Genomic DNA, 20000 nt, shown 5'->3' with positions numbered 1-20000 from the left:
GGTTTCTGCTTTGCACAAGAGTTGCTAGATGTTTGAAAGAACAAAGCCAATTGAAATTTTTTGTTGATTTTAAGTAAAATTCTACATTGCAATAAAGTGAAAATTTGTTATCGTAATAAGGGGTTTTCAACACTTCAAAAACTCGGAATGCGTGTTAATAAGATAACAGCGAACAGAAAGATTTGTGAAGCATACAATAATGCACTCTGTAATTGAGAAAAAAGGGTACTGTACATGACCATATTCATTGCATGAAAATAGTCTATGAAATCAAGATTTTTATGCACCTCATTTCAACAATTTTCTCCTTGGTTCCCATTCAAAAATAAAATAAACAATATTAATTTAACCTGTTATCCCATAGACAGACAGGTAAGCTTATATGTGATGCTGAAAAAGGACAATGGCAATGCTTTATAGACATGTCTGGCCCGTGCAACAGAAATACCAAAATTAATTCGCGACGGTAATTTGAGAAACGGAACACTAAAAGACGACTAGTACCTTCCCTTGCAATCAATCTTCTTCCTGATTTATTTCTTGTCGGGTCTTCGAAGGTGTTTTGACCAAGCATTTTGATTTTACACATGTACAGATTGCCCTTACGTAACAAAATCTTTAAGGTTGAATTGGTCCAATTTTGTATCTTGCGGGTCCCTTTGCGAACCAAATTTTCGCCGCATGGTATGTCTGTTTTGTGAGCCAGACAAGGAGAGCAATAGCAAAAAAAATGGCGACCGTTGATGTAGTATTTATCACTTGATATAAGGAATCACGATCTGACTTCACTGTATGAGGTTCTCTGATTGGGCGGAAAAAAGACAATTGCGGAAATTTCCGCCCAATCAGAAAATCAGAATTTAAGTCGCTCTGGAACTCGTCCGTTGAAGGTATGTTCCAGGGGCTCTTCTCGCCTTACTTGAAAACTTTACGTCCCGATTCTCGTCTTTTCTCGACTGACTGCCCCTGGGTCCCTGAGGATGGCTGAACCCTTGCTGAAAGAAAAACACAATGAATTTTTGGAACCAATCAGAATTCAGAATTACGCCGACTGTTTGGAACTGGTCTGGTAAGCACGTGGCCCCAGGGCTCTTCTTGCCCTACTATCCTTTTCTTCGTCGCCATTTTCTTTCGCCCGTTTAGACTTCTCCTTACCTCCGCGATCTGCCCCTGGGTCTCCGAGGATGTGTCCTTCGCTCTTTTTGTTTGGCGCCGTCAGAAGGGAGAAATACTAGGAACCAGGAAACGAATGCGTATTCTGCGTATCCACTGAGCTCGATGTTTCCACAGCGTATCTATCCACACCAAAATTGAGCTTGAGTGAGGTTCCAGCAATTAATTAAGGGTAGAATATTCTGCAGTTAAGCCGATTCTAGCGCAAAAGAGAGACTGCTCGCAGTAGAAGTGGAAGAAGAACATTCGGCCTCCCTTCCCCAGTGTTTGTTCGACAATGGCGAACAGAAGGAGTGGGAGCTCTAGTTCTTGGTCACTGTTTGGTGAAGGTGAAGAGTATAGCGAAGACGTCGATCCGTTTAAGGCTATTTATAGCTTGAGGAAGGAGGAGATTAAAGGCATTTACCAAACTAAAGGAATGGCCTGCTCTGTCTACGTCAAAAAAGATGAGAAGGAAGTGGCGCATTTTGTGACTTGGTCTGGTGTAACCAGAGACTTATTAAACAAACCAGCTCAAGTGAAGCGCTTTTCAAGTCAACGGTATTCAAGACAACACTTTGGAAAATACTCGGCTCCAATCGATTCGAATTCAACCGTTGAGACGTTTGGTCATTTCTCGTTTCTTCCAGCGGGTTCTATTTTTGCCTCACTTTCGTCGAAGAAGTTCATTGTTGCTTTTAAACCTTTCGAACAAGAAGAAGACTTGGAGGCTTATTCCTTTGTTGGGTCTGAGAAACTTAAACTAAAATTAGACACTAAAACGCATAAACAAGTGACGTTTAGTGAAGAGGACATGCAGAAGCTAGACTTGTCTTCTGTGCTTGGAGCTCCAATCATTGTCAAAAACAAAAATATCTCGCCCCGGGACAGTGGCCGATGGTGTGTTGTAGGAGTAGTGGGACTCAGTGAGGAAGGAGGACTTTGTCCGCATTTTGTCACGAATGAAATATTTGGTGAGTTTACAGTGTACATGTAGGTGGGTTTGATTTTTCGGTGGGTCCTAAAAACAGGTCACAGGTCAGTGTGCAATTGTCATGTACACCCTGGATGCCAGAGGTTTGAATTTTCTTTTGCGATGAGCGGTTGAAACAGAGAGGCGAAAAGTGAGAACCTCTGGTCACGGCGGTTAACCCTTTCAGCCCCGTGGGGTTCCCCATTGACGAGTAAAATCGTCTGGCGTTAGACAGAGTAAAATCTATAAGTGGCACTATTGGGAGTTAAAGGGTTAATGGGGACATAGTTTTTGAGTGAATCTAGCTGTTGTTAACCCTTTCAGCCCCGTGGGGTTCCCCATTGACGAGTAAAATCGTCTGGCGTTAGACAGAGTAAAATCTATAAGTGGCACTTTTGGGAGTTAAAGGGTTAAGAGTCTCGCTTCCACGCAATTTCAAAATAAGATATCTTCCCAAACCGGTTTTCTACAGTGATGTCAATGTCAGGGATAGCATTAGTATTTACAATCTGGGCCCTGGGATCCACATGTTCGGCCAAATTGGGGTCCCAAGCATTTTTTGGGGGTCCCAAAATCTTGGTGACCCTCTGCGAGAAAAAGAGTATGTTTTAAATTATGAGAAAAAGAGAGTAACCAACTTGGAATTAATATTGCGCATATGCATATGCATATGCATATGCATAGGCAGCCGACAAAGGCTTTTTCCAGAGCTGTTACATTCATTCCTGGACAAGAACTCTGTTAATGAAAGAGCACCCTTCCCAAGGGTTTACGCATTACTGGTTTCCTCCCTTAGGAGCAACGAACAGTGATGTCTTTTGCTATATATTTGCATTCAGTGACTTGCAGAATACATTCCTCTGAAGAAGACCACAGAAGGCGGTCAAAAATTTAGTTTTAACCTTTTTAGATGTTTTAAACCCCATTTCTTAGAACTTCAGTTATGAGCACAGATTGCACCAACAGTTTTACAAACAACAGAATATACTGACAAATCAAAGCAAGTTGTGTGAGTTATTTAAGTTAGTGCCTTGCGTCCTGGGACGCATTAAAATTTCGATGATGCATTTTTTGGATTTTATTTTCGTAAAAATGTACGATTTCTGCGTTAACGCGATCCCTGAATGTTGTACCAATTCAAGTCCTTTGGGAATATAACGTTTTGATTTTGACATTTCCTATTGTGCAGCTACCAATTAAAAGCGACATGAAACCACAAACTAATTAACGTTGGTGGTTGTTTTTGTAGCTCTCCTTCCGCTGGTTTTGTGGCCACAGGGGTACATTATCGCCATACAACCAGTGAAATTGAGTGTTAGATTGCTTTTACGCACTGACTATGAAAACCAATCAGCGTCTGTGTTCATAATCACAAATCATGGAAGTGAGACTCTTAACCGCCATTACCAGAAGTTCTTATTTTTCGCCTCTCTGTTTTAACCGCCCTCTCCTTGCAAAAGAAACATAGGACCTCTGGCACCCAGGGTACATGTCACAGTGCTACAGATTAATAAACAATACTAATAGTAGATCACCTAGCCCTGATCACGTTACAAATGCGTTGTTTCAGGTCTGGGGGGAACTTTTGGATTAGTTGTTCATCAATGGAGCATGGACATCTAGTCTTGACCTGTGGAATGGGTCCTGTGTTTTCACATCTCTCTCCACTTATGTCCAGAAATGGCACACAATAACAAAATATCGCCGACAATTTGACAATTTTGGCAAATATGGCGATTGTGGCAAAATTTTGTCAAATTGCCAAATGTATGTAAATCAGTTCCATACATGGTGGCCAGCCATGTTGACGAATCTGGTGAATATGGCGATATCGGCGAATTCTTGTCAAATTGCCAACTGTATGTAAATCAGTCCCATATAATAATTTATAATGGTGTCCAGCCATGTTGGTGAATCAGACCTGTTTATGTTTGTGAGGTATGCACTCACTACAGGCCTATTTGCCACCATGGAGGACTTACCATCACTCACTCACTCAATCACTCACTCTACAATCCCGGTGACGTAGTGTGTAGTGCGCTACCGCAAAAATTAAATCATTTATTGGGATTGATATTTACAGTCTCCTTTACTACAGTATTTCAGTAGTCATAAAACTTTCTGGGATAGGAAAGAGCCGACGCACTTACTGTGAAGAGTAGGAGGGACAGTTTGTAGTGTTTGTGGCCTGAACAGAGACACATACATTGTACATGTTCATCTTTCAGTGTATAAGGCATGTGCACTTGCTGCAGTAATTGCAGTTTGGCAAATAATGAAGTGTTGTAAGTTTTTGTTGATGTTCTTCTCCTTTTTTCTGCAACTTAGGGTCACATTTTTTAGATTGATTTGCTTGGCACGCGTGATTGCGATTTTGTCACATCAACTTTAACGGGAATGTGAAAATGATTATAGGGTGCCTTTTGAAACAGGCTTTTAAATCTGATTAATTGCTTATTTCTCAACAGGGCTACCTGGGCCTAGTGATGCAGCACAACTTCCTATCAGTCAAACCCCCGAAAATTCAACTAAACCACTGAGTGGGGAAGGAGTCGATGCTTCAGGTAAATCCATTTAATGCTATCCCATTATCTGTTAACCAGAGTGAGAATTAATTTGAAATGTACCTGTGGTGGGAAGTCTTATTCTACACTGATCAATGATAATCTCTTTTAGACTCAAGAGTGAATTTTAAGTTTAACCCATTGACTCCTGAGCTTCCCCCCACTGAGGAGTAAAATCGTGTGGCATTAGACAGAGTATAATCTAGTAAGTCTCATCCCCAAGGATCAATGGGTTGAGGGCCCACAGACCTGTTTTTTGGGGTGCATTGCTAAGGATGTAATGGTTAAGTAATTTGAGAGAATTTGGCATTATTTTGGTCAGTTTCCAACTTTTGCAAACCAGTGACCCTAAATATGACATCATCATGCCATGCCCATGGTCATGTGACCAATAAAAGAAAACTCTAAATTTGTCTACATGCTACACAATTTGGGTATTTAATCAGTGGTTTGATACTTTGTATTCGTTTTTGCGTCCAGCCAAGCATGGCTTTCTTTTTATTTTAAAAAATGTTCTTTTTAAAGAGATAAACAATACTGAAATACCCATAACATTTTCAAAAAATATGATTTGAAAAAATCAATTTCTTAGCTATATTCTGTATTTGGGGGTGAAGCGTGCCATATGAAAAAAAATGCAATTTAAAAACCGCTGGAACTTTAGCTTTTTCTCAAACTGGAAGTCAGTTCGTATACACATGCACAGTTGATCTGAGAATGAGCACGAGAAAGGGTGAGGAAAAACCTTGGATGCAAACAACAGTTTGTGCCGTGATTTTTGCTTGTGAATGGGTTTTCCGGTCAGCTCACAATGTGATGACGTCAGTCACCGGAAGTAACATTTCAATTCCTTCGCAACTTGAAAAAATCCATCTGGCAGCCCTTAACATTTGCACCAAAAAGTAACGTAAAAGCCGGGAGTTAACGTTAAAGGCAAACTAAAAGATAGCTTGGGTGCCAGAGGAATTTTGTTTTCAAGGTTGGAGAGAACGCTCCGGCCAATGGACCACCATTGACTTGGAGTTGAGGAGTATTCTCGCCTCCCTTGAAAAAAATTCCTCTTGCAGCCAGGGTAGCGAAAAGACAGATCAGAAAAGTATCCTAAACATTCATAAAAGCTACTTTTAGGCCTAATTAGGCCTAAAGAAAAGTTTTTAGGCCTAAGGTTAGCTTTTTTGAATGTTTAGGATACTTTCTGTATAGTAAAACAATGACCTGTGACCTGTGCCCTGCGTTTTGTACCTACCGCAAACAGTAGCCTGCGATGGAAGGCTAAACCCCAAGCTATTTGTGATGCTTGTAAGTATCGAGTACAAAATGCTTGGAAAAATCGTGAAAAAAGTGTGATTGCAGCAGCCCTGAAGCGGAAGTTTCATCCGTGACATCTTGTCAAAGCGACAAAGAAACAGGTACTGTCGTACAACGAAAAAACCAATGTTAAAGACTTGTACCTGAAGCAGGAAGGTGGAACGCTGGGGGATCATGTGGCAGGTGTTTTTGAGCCTGAATTGCCTAGTTTAATCTAATTGGAAAACAAAAAAAAGTGAAGCAAACAGCCAAACCTCTGTTTGTCAGTGTGCCCAAGTACAAGAAATAAAGCATGTGTAAAGGTATACACAGAAAAGGAATATTCATGGAAGGATGCAAAAAGCCAGTGTGTACATTGTTTTTCTGTGTTTAAAACTGAAACAAAATTTCTTTTTAATAATAACTAACAAAAATTGATAGCACGAGTTAAGGTTTTGTTTATTATTATTTTTTAATGAGGGACAGGGTTTAACATCACAAAAATCGTGTGCAACTTGCAGGAACAGTTTTAAGAAAAATGAAAGGGAATAAAAGCATTTAATTCCATAGCAAACTTAGTACCATACATCCACATTTACCATTTTTGCAGCAAGATATTAAATAAATACACTTGCCAATAACACTGAAGCGGTTCTACTGAGATAAAGATAATGGCTCCTGAAAGTTTTCAGGTGAAAAACACATTGCATGTAACTAATTAACTAAAGTTGTATTATCATTTTTTAATTCCCAGGTTATTATACAGTATGAATACAAAGCAATTCTGAGACAGTTAAAATCCGACTTTAAAAGTCTTGAAATTAGCCTTTAATTAAGCCTCGTTCTCATTCCTGACATAACATAATCAGTCGTGTGGCCTGTAAGATAAAAAAAGCTGCAGCAATCGCTTGTTTATCGCACCAAAGAAGGAAGGCCAAAGATTGGTCAGTTAACAACTATTCACTGAAGTGGAGGTGGCTTGTGATGGATGTTTACCGAGCCGCGAGGTAAATATCCATGTTATGTTATCATAATAAGGGGTTTTCAACACTTCAAAAACTCGGAATGCGTGTTAATAAGATAACAACGAACAGAAAGATTTGTGAAGCATGCAATAACTACAAAAAACTCGCATAATGCAGTCTGCAATTGAGAAAAAAGGGTACTGTACATGACCATATTCACTGCATGAAAATAGTCTATGAAATCAAGATTTTAATGCACCTCATTTCAACAATTTTCTCCTTGGTTCCCATTCAAAAATAAAATAAACAATATTAATTTAACCTGTTATCCCATAGACAGACAGGTAAGCTTATATGTGATGCTGAAAAAGGACAATGGCAATGCTTTATAGACATGTCTGGCCCGTGCAATAGAAATACCAAAATTAATTCGCAACGGTAATTTGAGAAACGGAACACTAAAAGACGACTAGTACCTTCCCTTGCAATCAATCTTCTTCCTGATTTTTTTCTTGTCGGGTCTTCGAAGGTGTTTTGACCAAGCATTTTGATTTTACACATGTACAGATTGCCCTTACGTAACAAAATCTTTAAGGTTGAATTGGTCCAATTTTGTATCTTGCAGGTCCCTTTGCGACCCAAATTTTCGCCGCATGGTATGTCTGTTTTGTGAGCCAGACAAGGAGAGCAATAGCAAAAAAAATGGCGACCGTTGATGTAGTATTTATCACTTGATATAAGGAATCACGATCTGACTTCACTGTATGAGGTTCTCTGATTGGGCGGAAAAAAGACAATTGCGGAAATTTCCGCCCAATCAGAAAATCAGAATTTAAGTCGCTCTGGAACTCGTCCGTTAAAGGTATGTTCCAGGGGCTCTTCTCGCCTTACTTGAAAACTTTACGTCCCGATTCTCGTCTTTTCTCGACTGACTGCCCCTGGGTCCCTGAGGATGGCTGAACCCTTGCTGAAAGAAAAACACAAAGAATTTTTGGAACCAATCAGAATTCAGAATTACGCCGACTGTTTGGAACTGGTCTGGTAAGCACGTGTCCCCAGGGCTCTTCTTGCCCTACTATCCTTTTCTTCGTCGCCATTTTCTTTCGCCCGTTTAGACTTCTCCTTACCTCCGCGATCTGCCCCTGGGTCTCCGAGGATGTGTCCTTCGCTCTTTTTGTTTGGCGCCGTCAGAAGGGAGAAATACTAGGAACCAGGAAACGAATGCGTATTCTGCGTATCCACTGAGCTCGATGTTTCCACAGCGTATCTGTGTATCCACACCAAAATTGAGCTTGAGTGAGGTTCCAGCAATTAATTAAGGGTAGAATATTCTGCAGTTAAGCCGATTCTAGCGCAAAAGAGAGACTGCTCGCAGTAGAAGTGGAAGAAGAACATTCGGCCTCCCTTCCCCAGTGTTTGTTCAACAATGGCGAACAGAAGGAGTGGGAGCTCTAGTTCTTGGTCATTGTTTGGTGAAGGTGAAGAGTATAGCGAAGACGTCGATCCGTTTAAGGCTATTTATAGCTTGAGGAAGGAGGAGATTAAAGGCATTTACCAAACTAAAGGAATGGCCTGCTCTGTCTACGTCAAAAAAGATGAGAAGGAAGTGGCGCATTTTGTGACTTGGTCTGGTGTAACCAGAGACTTATTAAACAAACCAGCTCAAGTGAAGCGCTTTTCAAGTCAACGGTATTCAAGACAACACTTTGGAAAATACTCGGCTCCAATCGATTCGAATTCAACCGTTGAGACGTTTGGTCATTTCTCGTTTCTTCCAGCGGGTTCTATTTTTGCCTCACTTTCGTCGAAGAAGTTCATTGTTGTTTTAAACCTTTCGAACAAGAAGAAGACTTGGAGGCTTATTCCTTTGTTGGGTAAAGGGTTAGCAGTTGCCACTTTGCTGCTACTTTTGCTAAAATAAACAAATAAATAAATAAATGACAAAATTATTTTGTTTCTTGCTGTGAATTTTCTCTGAAGGTAGCGTAATTGTATAGTAATTTAGCTGCGATGTTACGTGCACAGCTTCATTCCTTCGATCATTCGCCATTTTCAGCAGTTTCTTTACACACAAGTACTGCGGGCTCATATTTTTCTGCTAAACCGCTGACAACACAATGCAGCGCGACGATTTTGCGACTAAAATTTGCGAAATTGCGACTAAATTTTCGTATCTTATCGCAAAATGCGACTGGATTTTTTCGTTAATTTCGAGCCCTGGTTTAGTGAAGAGGACATGCAGAAGCTAGACTTGTCTTCTGTGCTTGGAGCTCCAATCATTGTCAAAAACAAAAATATCTCGCCCCGGGACAGTGGCCGATGGTGTGTTGTAGGAGTAGTGGGACTCAGTGGGGAAGGAGGACTTTGTCCCCATTTCGTCATGAATGAAATATTTGGTGAGTTTACAGTGTACATGTAGGTGGGTTTGATTTTTCGGTGGGTCCTAAAAACAGGTCACAGGTCAGTGTGCAATTGTCATGTACACCCTGGATGCCAGAGGTTTGAATTTTCTTTTGCGATGAGCGGTTGAAACAGAGAGGCGAAAAGTGAGAACCTCTGGTCACGGCGGTTAACCCTTTCAGCCCCGTGGGGTTCCCCATTGACGAGTAAAATCGTCTGGCGTTAGACAGAGTAAAATCTATAAGTGGCACTTTTGGGAGTTAAAGGGTTAAGAGTCTCGCTTCCACGCAATTTCAAAATAAGATATCTTCCCAAACCGGTTTTCTACAGTGATGTCAATGTCAGGGATAGCATTAGTATTTACAATCTGGGCCCTGGGATCCACATGTTCGGCCAAATTGGGGTCCCAAGCATTTTTTGGGGGTCCCAAAATCTTGGTGACCCTCTGCGAGAAAAAGAGTATGTTTTAAATTATGAGAAAAAGAGAGTAACCAACTTGGAATTAATATTGACGCATATGCATATGCATATGCATATGCATATGCATATGCATATGCATAGGACCAGCCGACAAAGGCTTTTTCCAGAGCCGTTACATTCATTCCTGGACAAGAACTCTGTTAATGAAAGAGCACCCTTCCCAAGGGTTTACGCATTACTGGTTTCCTCCCTTAGGAGCAACGAACAGTGATGTCTTTTGCTATATATTTGCATTCAGTGACTTGCAGAATACATTCCTCTGAAGAAGACCACAGAAGGCGGTCAAAAATTTAGTTTTAACCTTTTTAGATGTTTTAAACCCCATTTCTTAGAACTTCAGTTATGAGCACAGATTGCTCCAACAGTTTTACAAACAACAGAATATACTGACAAATCAAAGCAAGTTGTGTGAGTTATTTAAGTTAGTGCCTTGCGTCCTGGGACGCATTAAAATTTCGATGATGCATTTTTTGGATTTTATTTTCGTAAAAATGTACGATTTCTGCGTTAACGCGATCCCTGAATGTTGTACCAATTCAAGTCCTTTGGGAATATAACGTTTTGATTTTGACATTTCCTATTGTGCAGCTACCAATTAAAAGCGACATGAAACCACAAACTAATTAACGTTGGTGGTTGTTTTTGTAGCACTCCTTCCGCTCCAAACTGGTTTTGTGGCCACAGGGGTACATTATCGCCATACAACCAGTGAAATTGAGTGTTAGATTGCTTTTACTCAGAAAGGACTGGCACTGACTATGAAAACCAATCAGCGTCTGTGTTCATAATCACAAATCATGGAAGTGAGACTCTTAACCGCCATTACCAGAAGTTCTTATTTTTCGCCTCTCTGTTTTAACCGCCCTCTCCTTGCGAAAGAAACATAATACCTCTGGCACCCAGGGTACATGTCACAGTGCTACAGATTAGTAAACAATACTAATAGTAGATCACCTAGCCCTGATCACGTTACAAATGCGTTGTTTCAGGTCTGGGGGGAACTTTTGGATTAGTTGTTCATCAATGGAGCATGGACATCTAGTCTTGACCTGTGGAATGGGTCCTGTGTTTTCACATCTCTCTCCACTTATGTCCAGAAATGGCACACAATAACAAAATTGGCAAAATAACAAAATATCGCCGACAATTTGACAATTTTGGCAAATATGGCGATTGTGGCAAAATTTTGTCAAATTGCCAAATGTATGTAAATCAGTTCCATACATGGTGGCCAGCCATGTTGACGAATCTGGTGAATATGGCGATATCGGCGAATTCTTGTCAAATTGCCAACTGTTTGTAAATCAGTTCCATATAATATTATGGTGTCCAGCCATGTTGGTGAATCAGACCTGTTTATGTTTGTGAGGTATGCACTCACTACAGGCCTATTTGCCACCATGGAACTTACAATCACTCACTCACTCAATCACTCACTCTACAATCCCGGTGACGTAGTGTGTAGTGCGCTACCGCAAAAATTAAATCATTTATTGGGATTGATATTTACAGTCTCCTTTACTACAGTATTTCAGTAGTCATAAAACTTTCTGGGATAGGAAAGAGCCGACGCACTTACTGTGAAGAGTAGGAGGGACAGTTTGTAGTGTTTGTGGCCTGAACAGAGACACATACATTGTACATGTACATCTTTCAGTTCACTTGCTGCAGTAATTGCAGTTTGGCAAATAATGAAGTGTTGTAAGTTTTTGTTGATGTTCTTCTCCCTTTTTCTGCAACTTAGGGTCACATTTTTTAGATTGATTTGCTTGGCATGCGTGATTGCGATTTTGTCACATCAACTTTAACGGGAATGTGAAAATGATTATAAGGTGCCTATTTTTGAAACAGGCTTTTAAATCTGATTAATTGCTTATTTCTCAACAGGGCTACCTGGGCCTAGTGATGCAGCACAACCTCCTATCAGTCAAACCCCTGAAAATTCAACTAAACCACTGAGTGGAGAAGGAGTCGATGCTTCAGGTAAATCCATTTAATGCTATCCCATTATCTGTTAACCAGAGTGAGAATTAATTTGAAATGTACCTGTGGTGGGAAGTCTTATTCTACACTGATCAATGATAATCTCTTTTAGACTCAAGAGTGAATTTTAAGTTTAACCCATTGACTCCTGAGCTTCCCCCCACTGAGGAGTAAAATCGTGTGGCATTAGACAGAGTATAATCTAGTAAGTCTCATCCCCAAGGATCAATGGGTTGAGGGCCCACAGACCTGTTTTTTGGGGTGCATTGCTAAGGATGTAATGGTTAAGTAATTTGAGAGAATTTGGCATTATTTTGGTCAGTTTCCAACTTTTGCAAACCAGTGACCCTAAATATGATATCATCATGCCATGCCCATGGTCATGTGACCAATAAAAGAAAACTCTAAATTTGTCTACATGCTACACAATTTGGGTATTTAATCAGTGGTTTGATACTTTGTATTTGTTTTTGCGTCCAGCCAAGCATGGCTTTCTTTTTATTTTAAAAAATGTTCTTTTTAAAGAGATAAACAATACTGAAATACCCATAACATTTTCAAAAAATATGATTTGAAAAAATCAATGCTTAGCTATATTCTGTATTTGGGGGTGAAGCGTGCCATATGAAAAAAAATGCAATTTAAAAACCGCTGGAACTTAAGCTTTTTCTCAAACTGGAAGTCAGTTCGTATACACATGCACAGTTGATCTGAGAATGAGCACGAGAAAGGGTGAGGAAAAACCTTGGATGCAAACGACAGTTTGTGCGGTGATTTTTGCTTGTGAATGGGTTTTCCGGTCAGCTCACAATGTGATGACGTCAGTCACCGGAAGTAACATTTCAATTCCTTCGCAACTTGAAAAAATCCATCTGGCAGCCCTTAACATTTGCACCAAAAAGTAACGTAAAAGCCGGGAGTTAACGTTAAAGGCAAACTAAAAGATACCTTGGGTGCCAGAGGAATTTTGTTTTCAAGGTTGGAGAGAACGCTCCGGCCAATGGACCACCATTGATTTGGAGTTGAGGAGTATTCTCGCCTCCCTTGAAAAAAATTCCTCTTGCAGCCAGGGTAGCGAAAAGACAGATCAAGAAAAAAATAACATACTTATATAAAACTCTGAATTTCCAGTTCTCAGCGAAAGATTAATGGCAATAGATCGTAAAAACACTAAAATTTCAGCATTGAATCAAGAGGAATTAAAGGTCAATGTTCTGTCAAAAGGAAGAAATTGATCACGTGCTAGGCAAACACAAAGGTGCACGTGATCACCTTCTGTCTACATGTACATTGTACGTTCTTGTTTACAATGAACTACAGAGAAGAATGTTGATCGTTCGAGGTTTTCAGTGCAAAACAACATACTTTTTAGCAAAGGAACTTGCGTCTTTCCTTCTTTAATTTTGTGATTTTTGACAAAATATTTACATTTCATCAGGCAGGTCAGGAAACCTAAACATCTATGAGATGCAAAAACAATAATTAACATACTTGCAAACTATCACAAATCATAATGCTGACAAACACAAAAGCGAAGGAAAAGGTTAATAAATATACTATCTGAATGTTTTTGGGTTAGACTAGAGCGAAATGAGTAATTGTTTATTAAGTTCTGAGTATTGTACATTGTATATTTGGTACAAAGTTTTTGTTTTTTATAATAATAATAGAGCTTAAGGTATGTCATATTTTTAAAGTAGGAGTGGATTAAAAATTTTAAAAATATATATATTATTATTATTATTATTATTATTATTATTATTATTATTATTATTATTATTATTACTATTATTATTATTATAATTACTATTATTAATTTTGGTCTTTACAGGAATGGACTCAAAGATGAAGAGAAGAAAGGAAGAGACAGCTTCAGGAATATCTGGAGATGAAATTTCCTTGAGTGTATCTGCAGGTATGAGAAATACTTTATTATGCCAGTGCTGATTCATGAATGTGCAGAATTTAAAAGGCCAATTTTTTAAATTTAGGTTTTCCTTTACAAGGAATGGGATGGCTGGTGCACACATGTACATGACTTTAATCTCTTGATCAATTCTGTCTTATTTAAAAATGTTTTTAAGTTGTAACTGTATAAACAAAATTAATAATTTCTGTAATCTGCTTGGTTATGAGTTGCACTAGAAAAGGTGTTATTTTGTTTGCAGGAATTTTGAATGTCGTAAATGTCAAGTACATTGATTACCGGTACTGTGGGGCCCTAACCTGTCAGAACCATCCCTCAATGTGAATCCTATTTTTTATGTTATCTACAATGTATTTCACCCCTAAGTGATAATTTATGCCTTTTACAAAGTCATGTACATGTAACCCTTTTTTTATAATACATTGAATCGTTCTACACCATTGGTAGCAGAGATGACTCCAAAAATTAATTTGAAGTACAAGTCATGCATTTTTCCTTTAGGTAATGGATGGATAACTGTCAACTAGGTCAAGCTCAATAACAAAAAAAGGGGGTTGGTAGTGCTCAAATGCTTGTCATTGTCCTCCTCTACATCTAAGCTTGGTGTGTGATATTATCAATAATTATTGATTTAACACTGCGCTCTCAATGTCCAAGGAAATGAACTCACTGTGCAAACCAGCTTTTAGGTAGAAGTTTGAAAAGATCAGTATTAGACCTTTGCAGCTAAGTTTCAGAGATACCAATAACTGCAGATGACATTTTTAATGAGAGAGCGTACTGCAGTTAGTCATTGCAACTATTCCTTTTTCTCTCTCTTCTCTACATTACACGTACATGTACATTTAGCCTTCAAGTAGAGATGAAACGTAGAAGGTATTCTATTAGTCATTGCAACTAGTCCTCTTTCTCTCCCTTCTCTACATTACACGTACATTTATCCTTCAAGTAGAGATGAAACGTCGAAGGTATTCTATTAGTCATTGCAACTAGTCCTCTTTCTCTCTCTTCTCTACATTACACGTACATTTAGCCTTCAAGCAGAGATGAAACGTAGAAGGTATTCTATTAGTCATTGCAACTAGTCCTCTTTCTCTCCCTTCTCTACATTACACGTACATTTAGCCTTCAAGTAGAGATGAAACGTAGAATGTATTGTAAGTAGTCATTGCAACTAGTCCTCTTTCTCGTCTTTCTCTTTATTACGTTAAGCTTTCAGGGAGATTAAATGTAGAACGTATTGCTGCTAGACCTCTTCGTATTCCTTTTCGCTTTCGGGATTACATTTTAGCTTTCAAAGAGATTAAACCATTCACCTTATTGTAATTTGATTTTGTTTAAAACCCCTTGTTATTCTTCAGTACTTGGCAATCCAGGTAATAATGGCACATGCAATTTCAAATACATGAAGGAGGCAAAAGGAGTGAAGAGAAATTCTCAAGGCCATTATTTTCTTTCAGTGTACATGTATCATGCTCTACGAACTGAGCAAAATGGGTCTTACATCTGTTGGTAATCTACGCAACAGATTCTCTCTGAGGTACAAAGCGAGATACATGCAGGTACATCATGAGCCTTGGCTCTGTTTCGTGAAGTTGCTAAAGGTCCCGATCAAGGTATTGCACGTAGGCCACAGATTGATGATATCTACCTTTATTTGCAGGCAGGCTTATGAAGATCGCAATCAGTGCACGAGATCTGGAGGGAGAAAAACTGCAAGATTTCTATGAAATGTTAACTGCGCAGGTCAAACTCCTTGAGAAATACCATCCCCATTCCACAGATTTTGTAAATGGAGTGGCCAAGTTAACTGACGTTTTGGAACGAACCTTTCAGCTACACGTAGTGACTGTCAACTTCGGCTCTCTGGTAATCATTGTGGATTGCCAAACCTTAAAAGTTCTTGATCATCTATGGAATGACTATCTCTATGGTCGCGTCAATAGCATGGCTGAGCAGTACCTTGTAACTGATGAAATGAAGCGGAAACTCGGCCGGGAGACAATAAGCCTGAGGACAACCATAGAAGAGGAAAACTATGTGACCTGCAGGAAAGTTCTGGAAATTCAAGGTACTTGATTACATGTAGATAAATGTTGATATTCGATGAAACACAATCAAGAGGTTTTGGGTTATGCTTGGGAAGTACTTTCGGCTGTACAGGAGGAGCTGGACCTTGGCCCTTCAGTGTTATATCTGTAATGTACATATATTATACAGTCTTTTATACAGCTTAAAATGTAATTAAGATACATTAGTGCTAATAAACTGTAAAGCTGTTTGTAACGGGTTGTCTTTAGTATAGGTTCCAAAGGAAAGTTTGTACAAGCATTTCAATGTTTGATGATCCTTTCATTGAAATAACCGTAAAAACTGAAAGCACAATTATTACATTAAAAAAATTATTACATAGGATTGAAAGAAAACAATAATACTACGAAATCAATTGCAAGAACAAAGGGAAACTTAAAACACACACTGAAGTAATGCAAAACCATGAAAAAACAACAAAAACCAGTGCTCAAGGCTGTTGCCTAACAGCAGCCTGGTAGCCTGGGGCTCCCAAAGAATAGCTCTGGGCGCCTTAATTTTTCACAGCAACACGTTTCACTTCATATGTTGGGCTTCTAAGTTCTCAGCGTTTAGCTCTGAGGGCCCCTTTAAAATTTTCTTAGGCAACAGCCTTGGTGCTTGAAACAATTTTATACCAAAATGCTCTCTCACGCAACAACTTAACAATGAATCATTTACAGTAGAGTTAAAGGAGAACTGAAGATAAAAATGGAATTTTTTTCCTTCGCCAAATTTGTAGTGCCTGACTTAGTTAAAGGAAATATTCGAGTATTTGAGGGGTTTCTTACATTTTGTCGTCTTTATGAGGCCAGAAAGACCCGTATTGATCACTCGATGGAAATTTGCCATTTTGGCTGTACTATAGCAGGCTTGGGCGCTAAGGGTGACGTCATTGCGCTCACTTGCTTGAAAGCGGGAAACTTGAAAAATGATTCTGTGCGTTGTTGTGGGCTGTTCTAATATAACTTTAAGACACCAAAAGAGTTAAGTTTTCATCGTTTCCCTGGTAAAAACGAAATCCTTCTCAAAGAATGGCTCATCCGAATTTAGAAGGGAAAACTTGCCAAATATCCAGCATTGTCACCTACAAGTAAATTAAAGATTATGTGTTACATGTATGATGTTATGTATGCAAAAAAGTTTAGAATAAACATCTTATTAACCACTAATAAAGGTAAAACTAATAGACTGTATATAAAGTCAATAATAAAGGAAGTGTTTTCATCCAGAATGAGAATATTTTGAGTACCTAAAAAAAAAAAGAGTTCATTGCGTGATCTAAAATCATTTTCTGAATGGCTCCAACCTCAATTTGTAGTTGCTGTTTTTAAAAAAAATACCAGTAGTCAAAGTAACTGTTGATATTGGGAGAATCGTCCAATGACTGTGCAATTTGGTCTCTTTATCAGAGAGCTCTACTTCTGAAGCGTCTGCTGCAGATAGCTTGGTTGAAGAACAGCCTAGTGCAATCCCAGCAGCAGCGGTGACTTCAAACAGAAAAAATGCAAGGACATCAGGCCAAAAAAGAACTTCCAGTGAAGAGATAGGTACAGTGGTTTTTCTGTTTTGCGTCTCACAGCTACGTTGAACACCCAAGAGTCCCTGTACATGTACCTTAGGATATACTTCTTTTTTTTTCCCACTCACTTTTGCCAAAAAAGGCAGACAAGCGTGTGTTAACACAACAAAGGAACGCTCCTGTTTAAGTATTCAAACTTATATAAATCATACTTGAAAAGTACACATTTGAATGTACTGTAAAGGTTATTTATGATTATGTATGAGTTAGAATGCTAGAAATGCAGACTTATATACGGGTACAAGATTTAAAAAATGGTAATATAAACATTAATTTTATGTGTGTGTACATGCATGTATGTATTATAATTGACCAATAAAATCTAAAGCTTTAGAGGTAATACATTGCCTTTTTCTGAGAATTGTATACTTTGTCATTTATACATAATTTAACAAATAAAGAAGCCTTGACTGTGCTCTGTTCTGTTGTAAAGCACGCAGGAAGCGGCTATAGCACGAAAGAAGTGTAGGGGGAAACACGAGCCGATAGGCTTTCTGAATGTTCCAGACGTCTCTCGGTTAAAAAAGCATTTACTTACTGTATTGCTATTGTTCTCATAACCACGTCAGCTTTGTACCATGTATTGAGCAATTTGATTGGTTGATTTCCAACCAATTATGATACTCATTAAAAAATTAATAATTCTCAATTTGATTGCTCTGTTTTAAGTTTGTCAATTGAGAACAGCTCAAATGAGAACTTTAAATCCACTTCTTGTTTTATTTTCCCTTTTGCCTTTTGAAAAAGGCCATGGTTGGTATTTCCCGGGAGATTTGGTGCTCTAATCATGAGACCAGGAGTTTTGATGAAAACGAATGGAGACTCCCGGGAAAACTGGCCCAGGGATAGTTGGCAGGGCTGTGGTAAACTTACATGTACCTGCACTATTAAGCCATTTGTGAGCTGAGCGGTTGAGAGCTCTTGTTAGATCTCATTAGAGGTGAATTTAATTATGAGATTGTACAACAAATTTAGTTATTCTGCAGGAATGCCTGTGCTCTTATCCCCAATTATATTCATAGTCTTTAATTAATGGACAGTTTTCCTTTTTATTGACATTGAGACATTAATGAAAGGTTGGATGTCCTGAACATTTTCATGATGGTTAAAAGGAAACTGATCACTGTCTTCACACTGAAGTTTACCAAAAGTGAAAGTTCAGAATACTGACAAAACAGAAGGGTTGTTATATTGATGAGACAAAAACAGTGGCCATTCTTAATGACAACTTAATTTTACATTTTACATGTATCTTCAGATGCAAAAAGGAAACATCCTCAATAGCTGACACTGAAAGTCATGTAAAGATAAATCTTTCATGAAATAAATAATATTACCACTGTAACAGTATGTTCAACTTAATAACATTACTCGTGAGATTCAACATTTGCATATTCAATAGATTGCATAGTCAATGTTTCAGGGTAATGAAATTGAATCATCTGTTGTGGTTAATTTATACATGTACGTAGGAATGGATTCAAGTGGTAGTGCAAAACTACAGAGAGCAGAGCAACAGTTATCTGCAGTCACATCAGGTGCACTTTACAAACATTCTGTGCATAAAGAGAAAATTAATGAGGAGAAAAATGTTTTTAAGACATCTGAAGATAAACATTCCCTGGGTGAAGTTGAAGTTGAAGTTGAAGGTAGGATAAATTTTATTTTTAAAATTATTGAATGCTAAAAAGTATAATTTGTTCATGGTTGTACTGAAGTGAAGAGGTCAAGTATTCTTCTTGGTATTACCTTGTCTTGATCAATTCTGTCATTACAATAACAATGTTATCATAAGTACTTTAATAACAGAGTGAATTCTGAAATCTGGTTGATAAATAGCATCCCTTACTAAACCATCAAGTGGAGCTTCTTCTGTGCTCAACAAAGTTAATGCAACCCTAAACTTGTATTCTCTGTGGCTTACTCGTGGGTTTCTGTGGCCTTCCAAATTAAGTTGGGTTTTTTGACATTACAGATATTCCTGTAAGAAAACCAAAATGGCACCCCCACATCTTTTAATTTTTTAAACTTGAACTTGAACTTGAACTTGAACTTTATTTTTATTTAAACACGGTAAATCTATCAGATAAAACAATAATAATAAAAATTACAATCTACTTTAATCTATAGAAACATGATCAGAAATTAAAAGAGAAAATAGAGAAAATAAAAAATTTCTGCTTTACATAGATGCTGTGTGCGTTTAGTCGTTTCAGACAAAGAAATCGCGACAACCATTCCGAAAAAATTGAAGTGATTTTGCTAGCTGCAATTCAGGGGACAAGCTGTTCCAGATAACCGCACCATTATAGCTAAAGCTATTTTTCAGGAAATTGGTGGGGGGCAATGGAACAGCTAGTTTGTTTTCAGATTTCCTTAGATTATAAGGTGGATCATATTTAGTGAAAAGAGAACCAAGATAGTCGGGCGCAAGACCATGAATAGATTTATAAACCATTAAGATTTAGATAAGATAAGATTTATAAACCATTAAGGGTTTACATTAGTTGACCCCCCATACCATACCATCAGGCAATACTTCCCCTTTCTTCAGAGTGGGAGGGTGGGGGGTGGGGGGGTGTATTGCATATTGTATTACATGTAGGAGGAAGGGGCA

The 20000-nt window shown here is 38.5% G+C and overlaps 1 protein-coding gene and 1 long non-coding RNA gene across 2 annotated transcripts in view; one reads left to right on the top strand and one right to left on the bottom strand.

Annotated features, from left to right (window-relative positions):
• Positions 1-20000, bottom strand: part of LOC137967759 (uncharacterized) — a 416483-nt gene that overhangs the window by 361824 nt on the left and 34659 nt on the right. The gene's annotated exons all lie outside the window — the stretch shown is intronic.
• LOC137967744 (uncharacterized) overlaps positions 941-20000 on the top strand; it is a 138409-nt gene continuing 119349 nt past the window's right edge. The window contains exons 1-7 of the mRNA XM_068814299.1: positions 941-2126; positions 4594-4689; positions 11709-11804; positions 13636-13719; positions 15395-15802; positions 17214-17351; positions 18856-19032. Coding sequence (XP_068670400.1) covers positions 1451-2126; positions 4594-4689; positions 11709-11804; positions 13636-13719; positions 15395-15802; positions 17214-17351; positions 18856-19032 — 1675 coding nt within the window. The 5' untranslated portion in view covers positions 941-1450. The remainder of the gene's footprint in view (positions 2127-4593; positions 4690-11708; positions 11805-13635; positions 13720-15394; positions 15803-17213; positions 17352-18855; positions 19033-20000) is intronic.

Source organism: Montipora foliosa, chromosome 8, assembly GCF_036669935.1.
Source record: "Montipora foliosa isolate CH-2021 chromosome 8, ASM3666993v2, whole genome shotgun sequence".
Classification (NCBI taxonomy): Eukaryota; Metazoa; Cnidaria; class Anthozoa; order Scleractinia; family Acroporidae; genus Montipora; species Montipora foliosa.
Note: the sequence above shows the minus strand (reverse complement) of the source record. Positions and strands in the feature narration are given on the sequence as shown.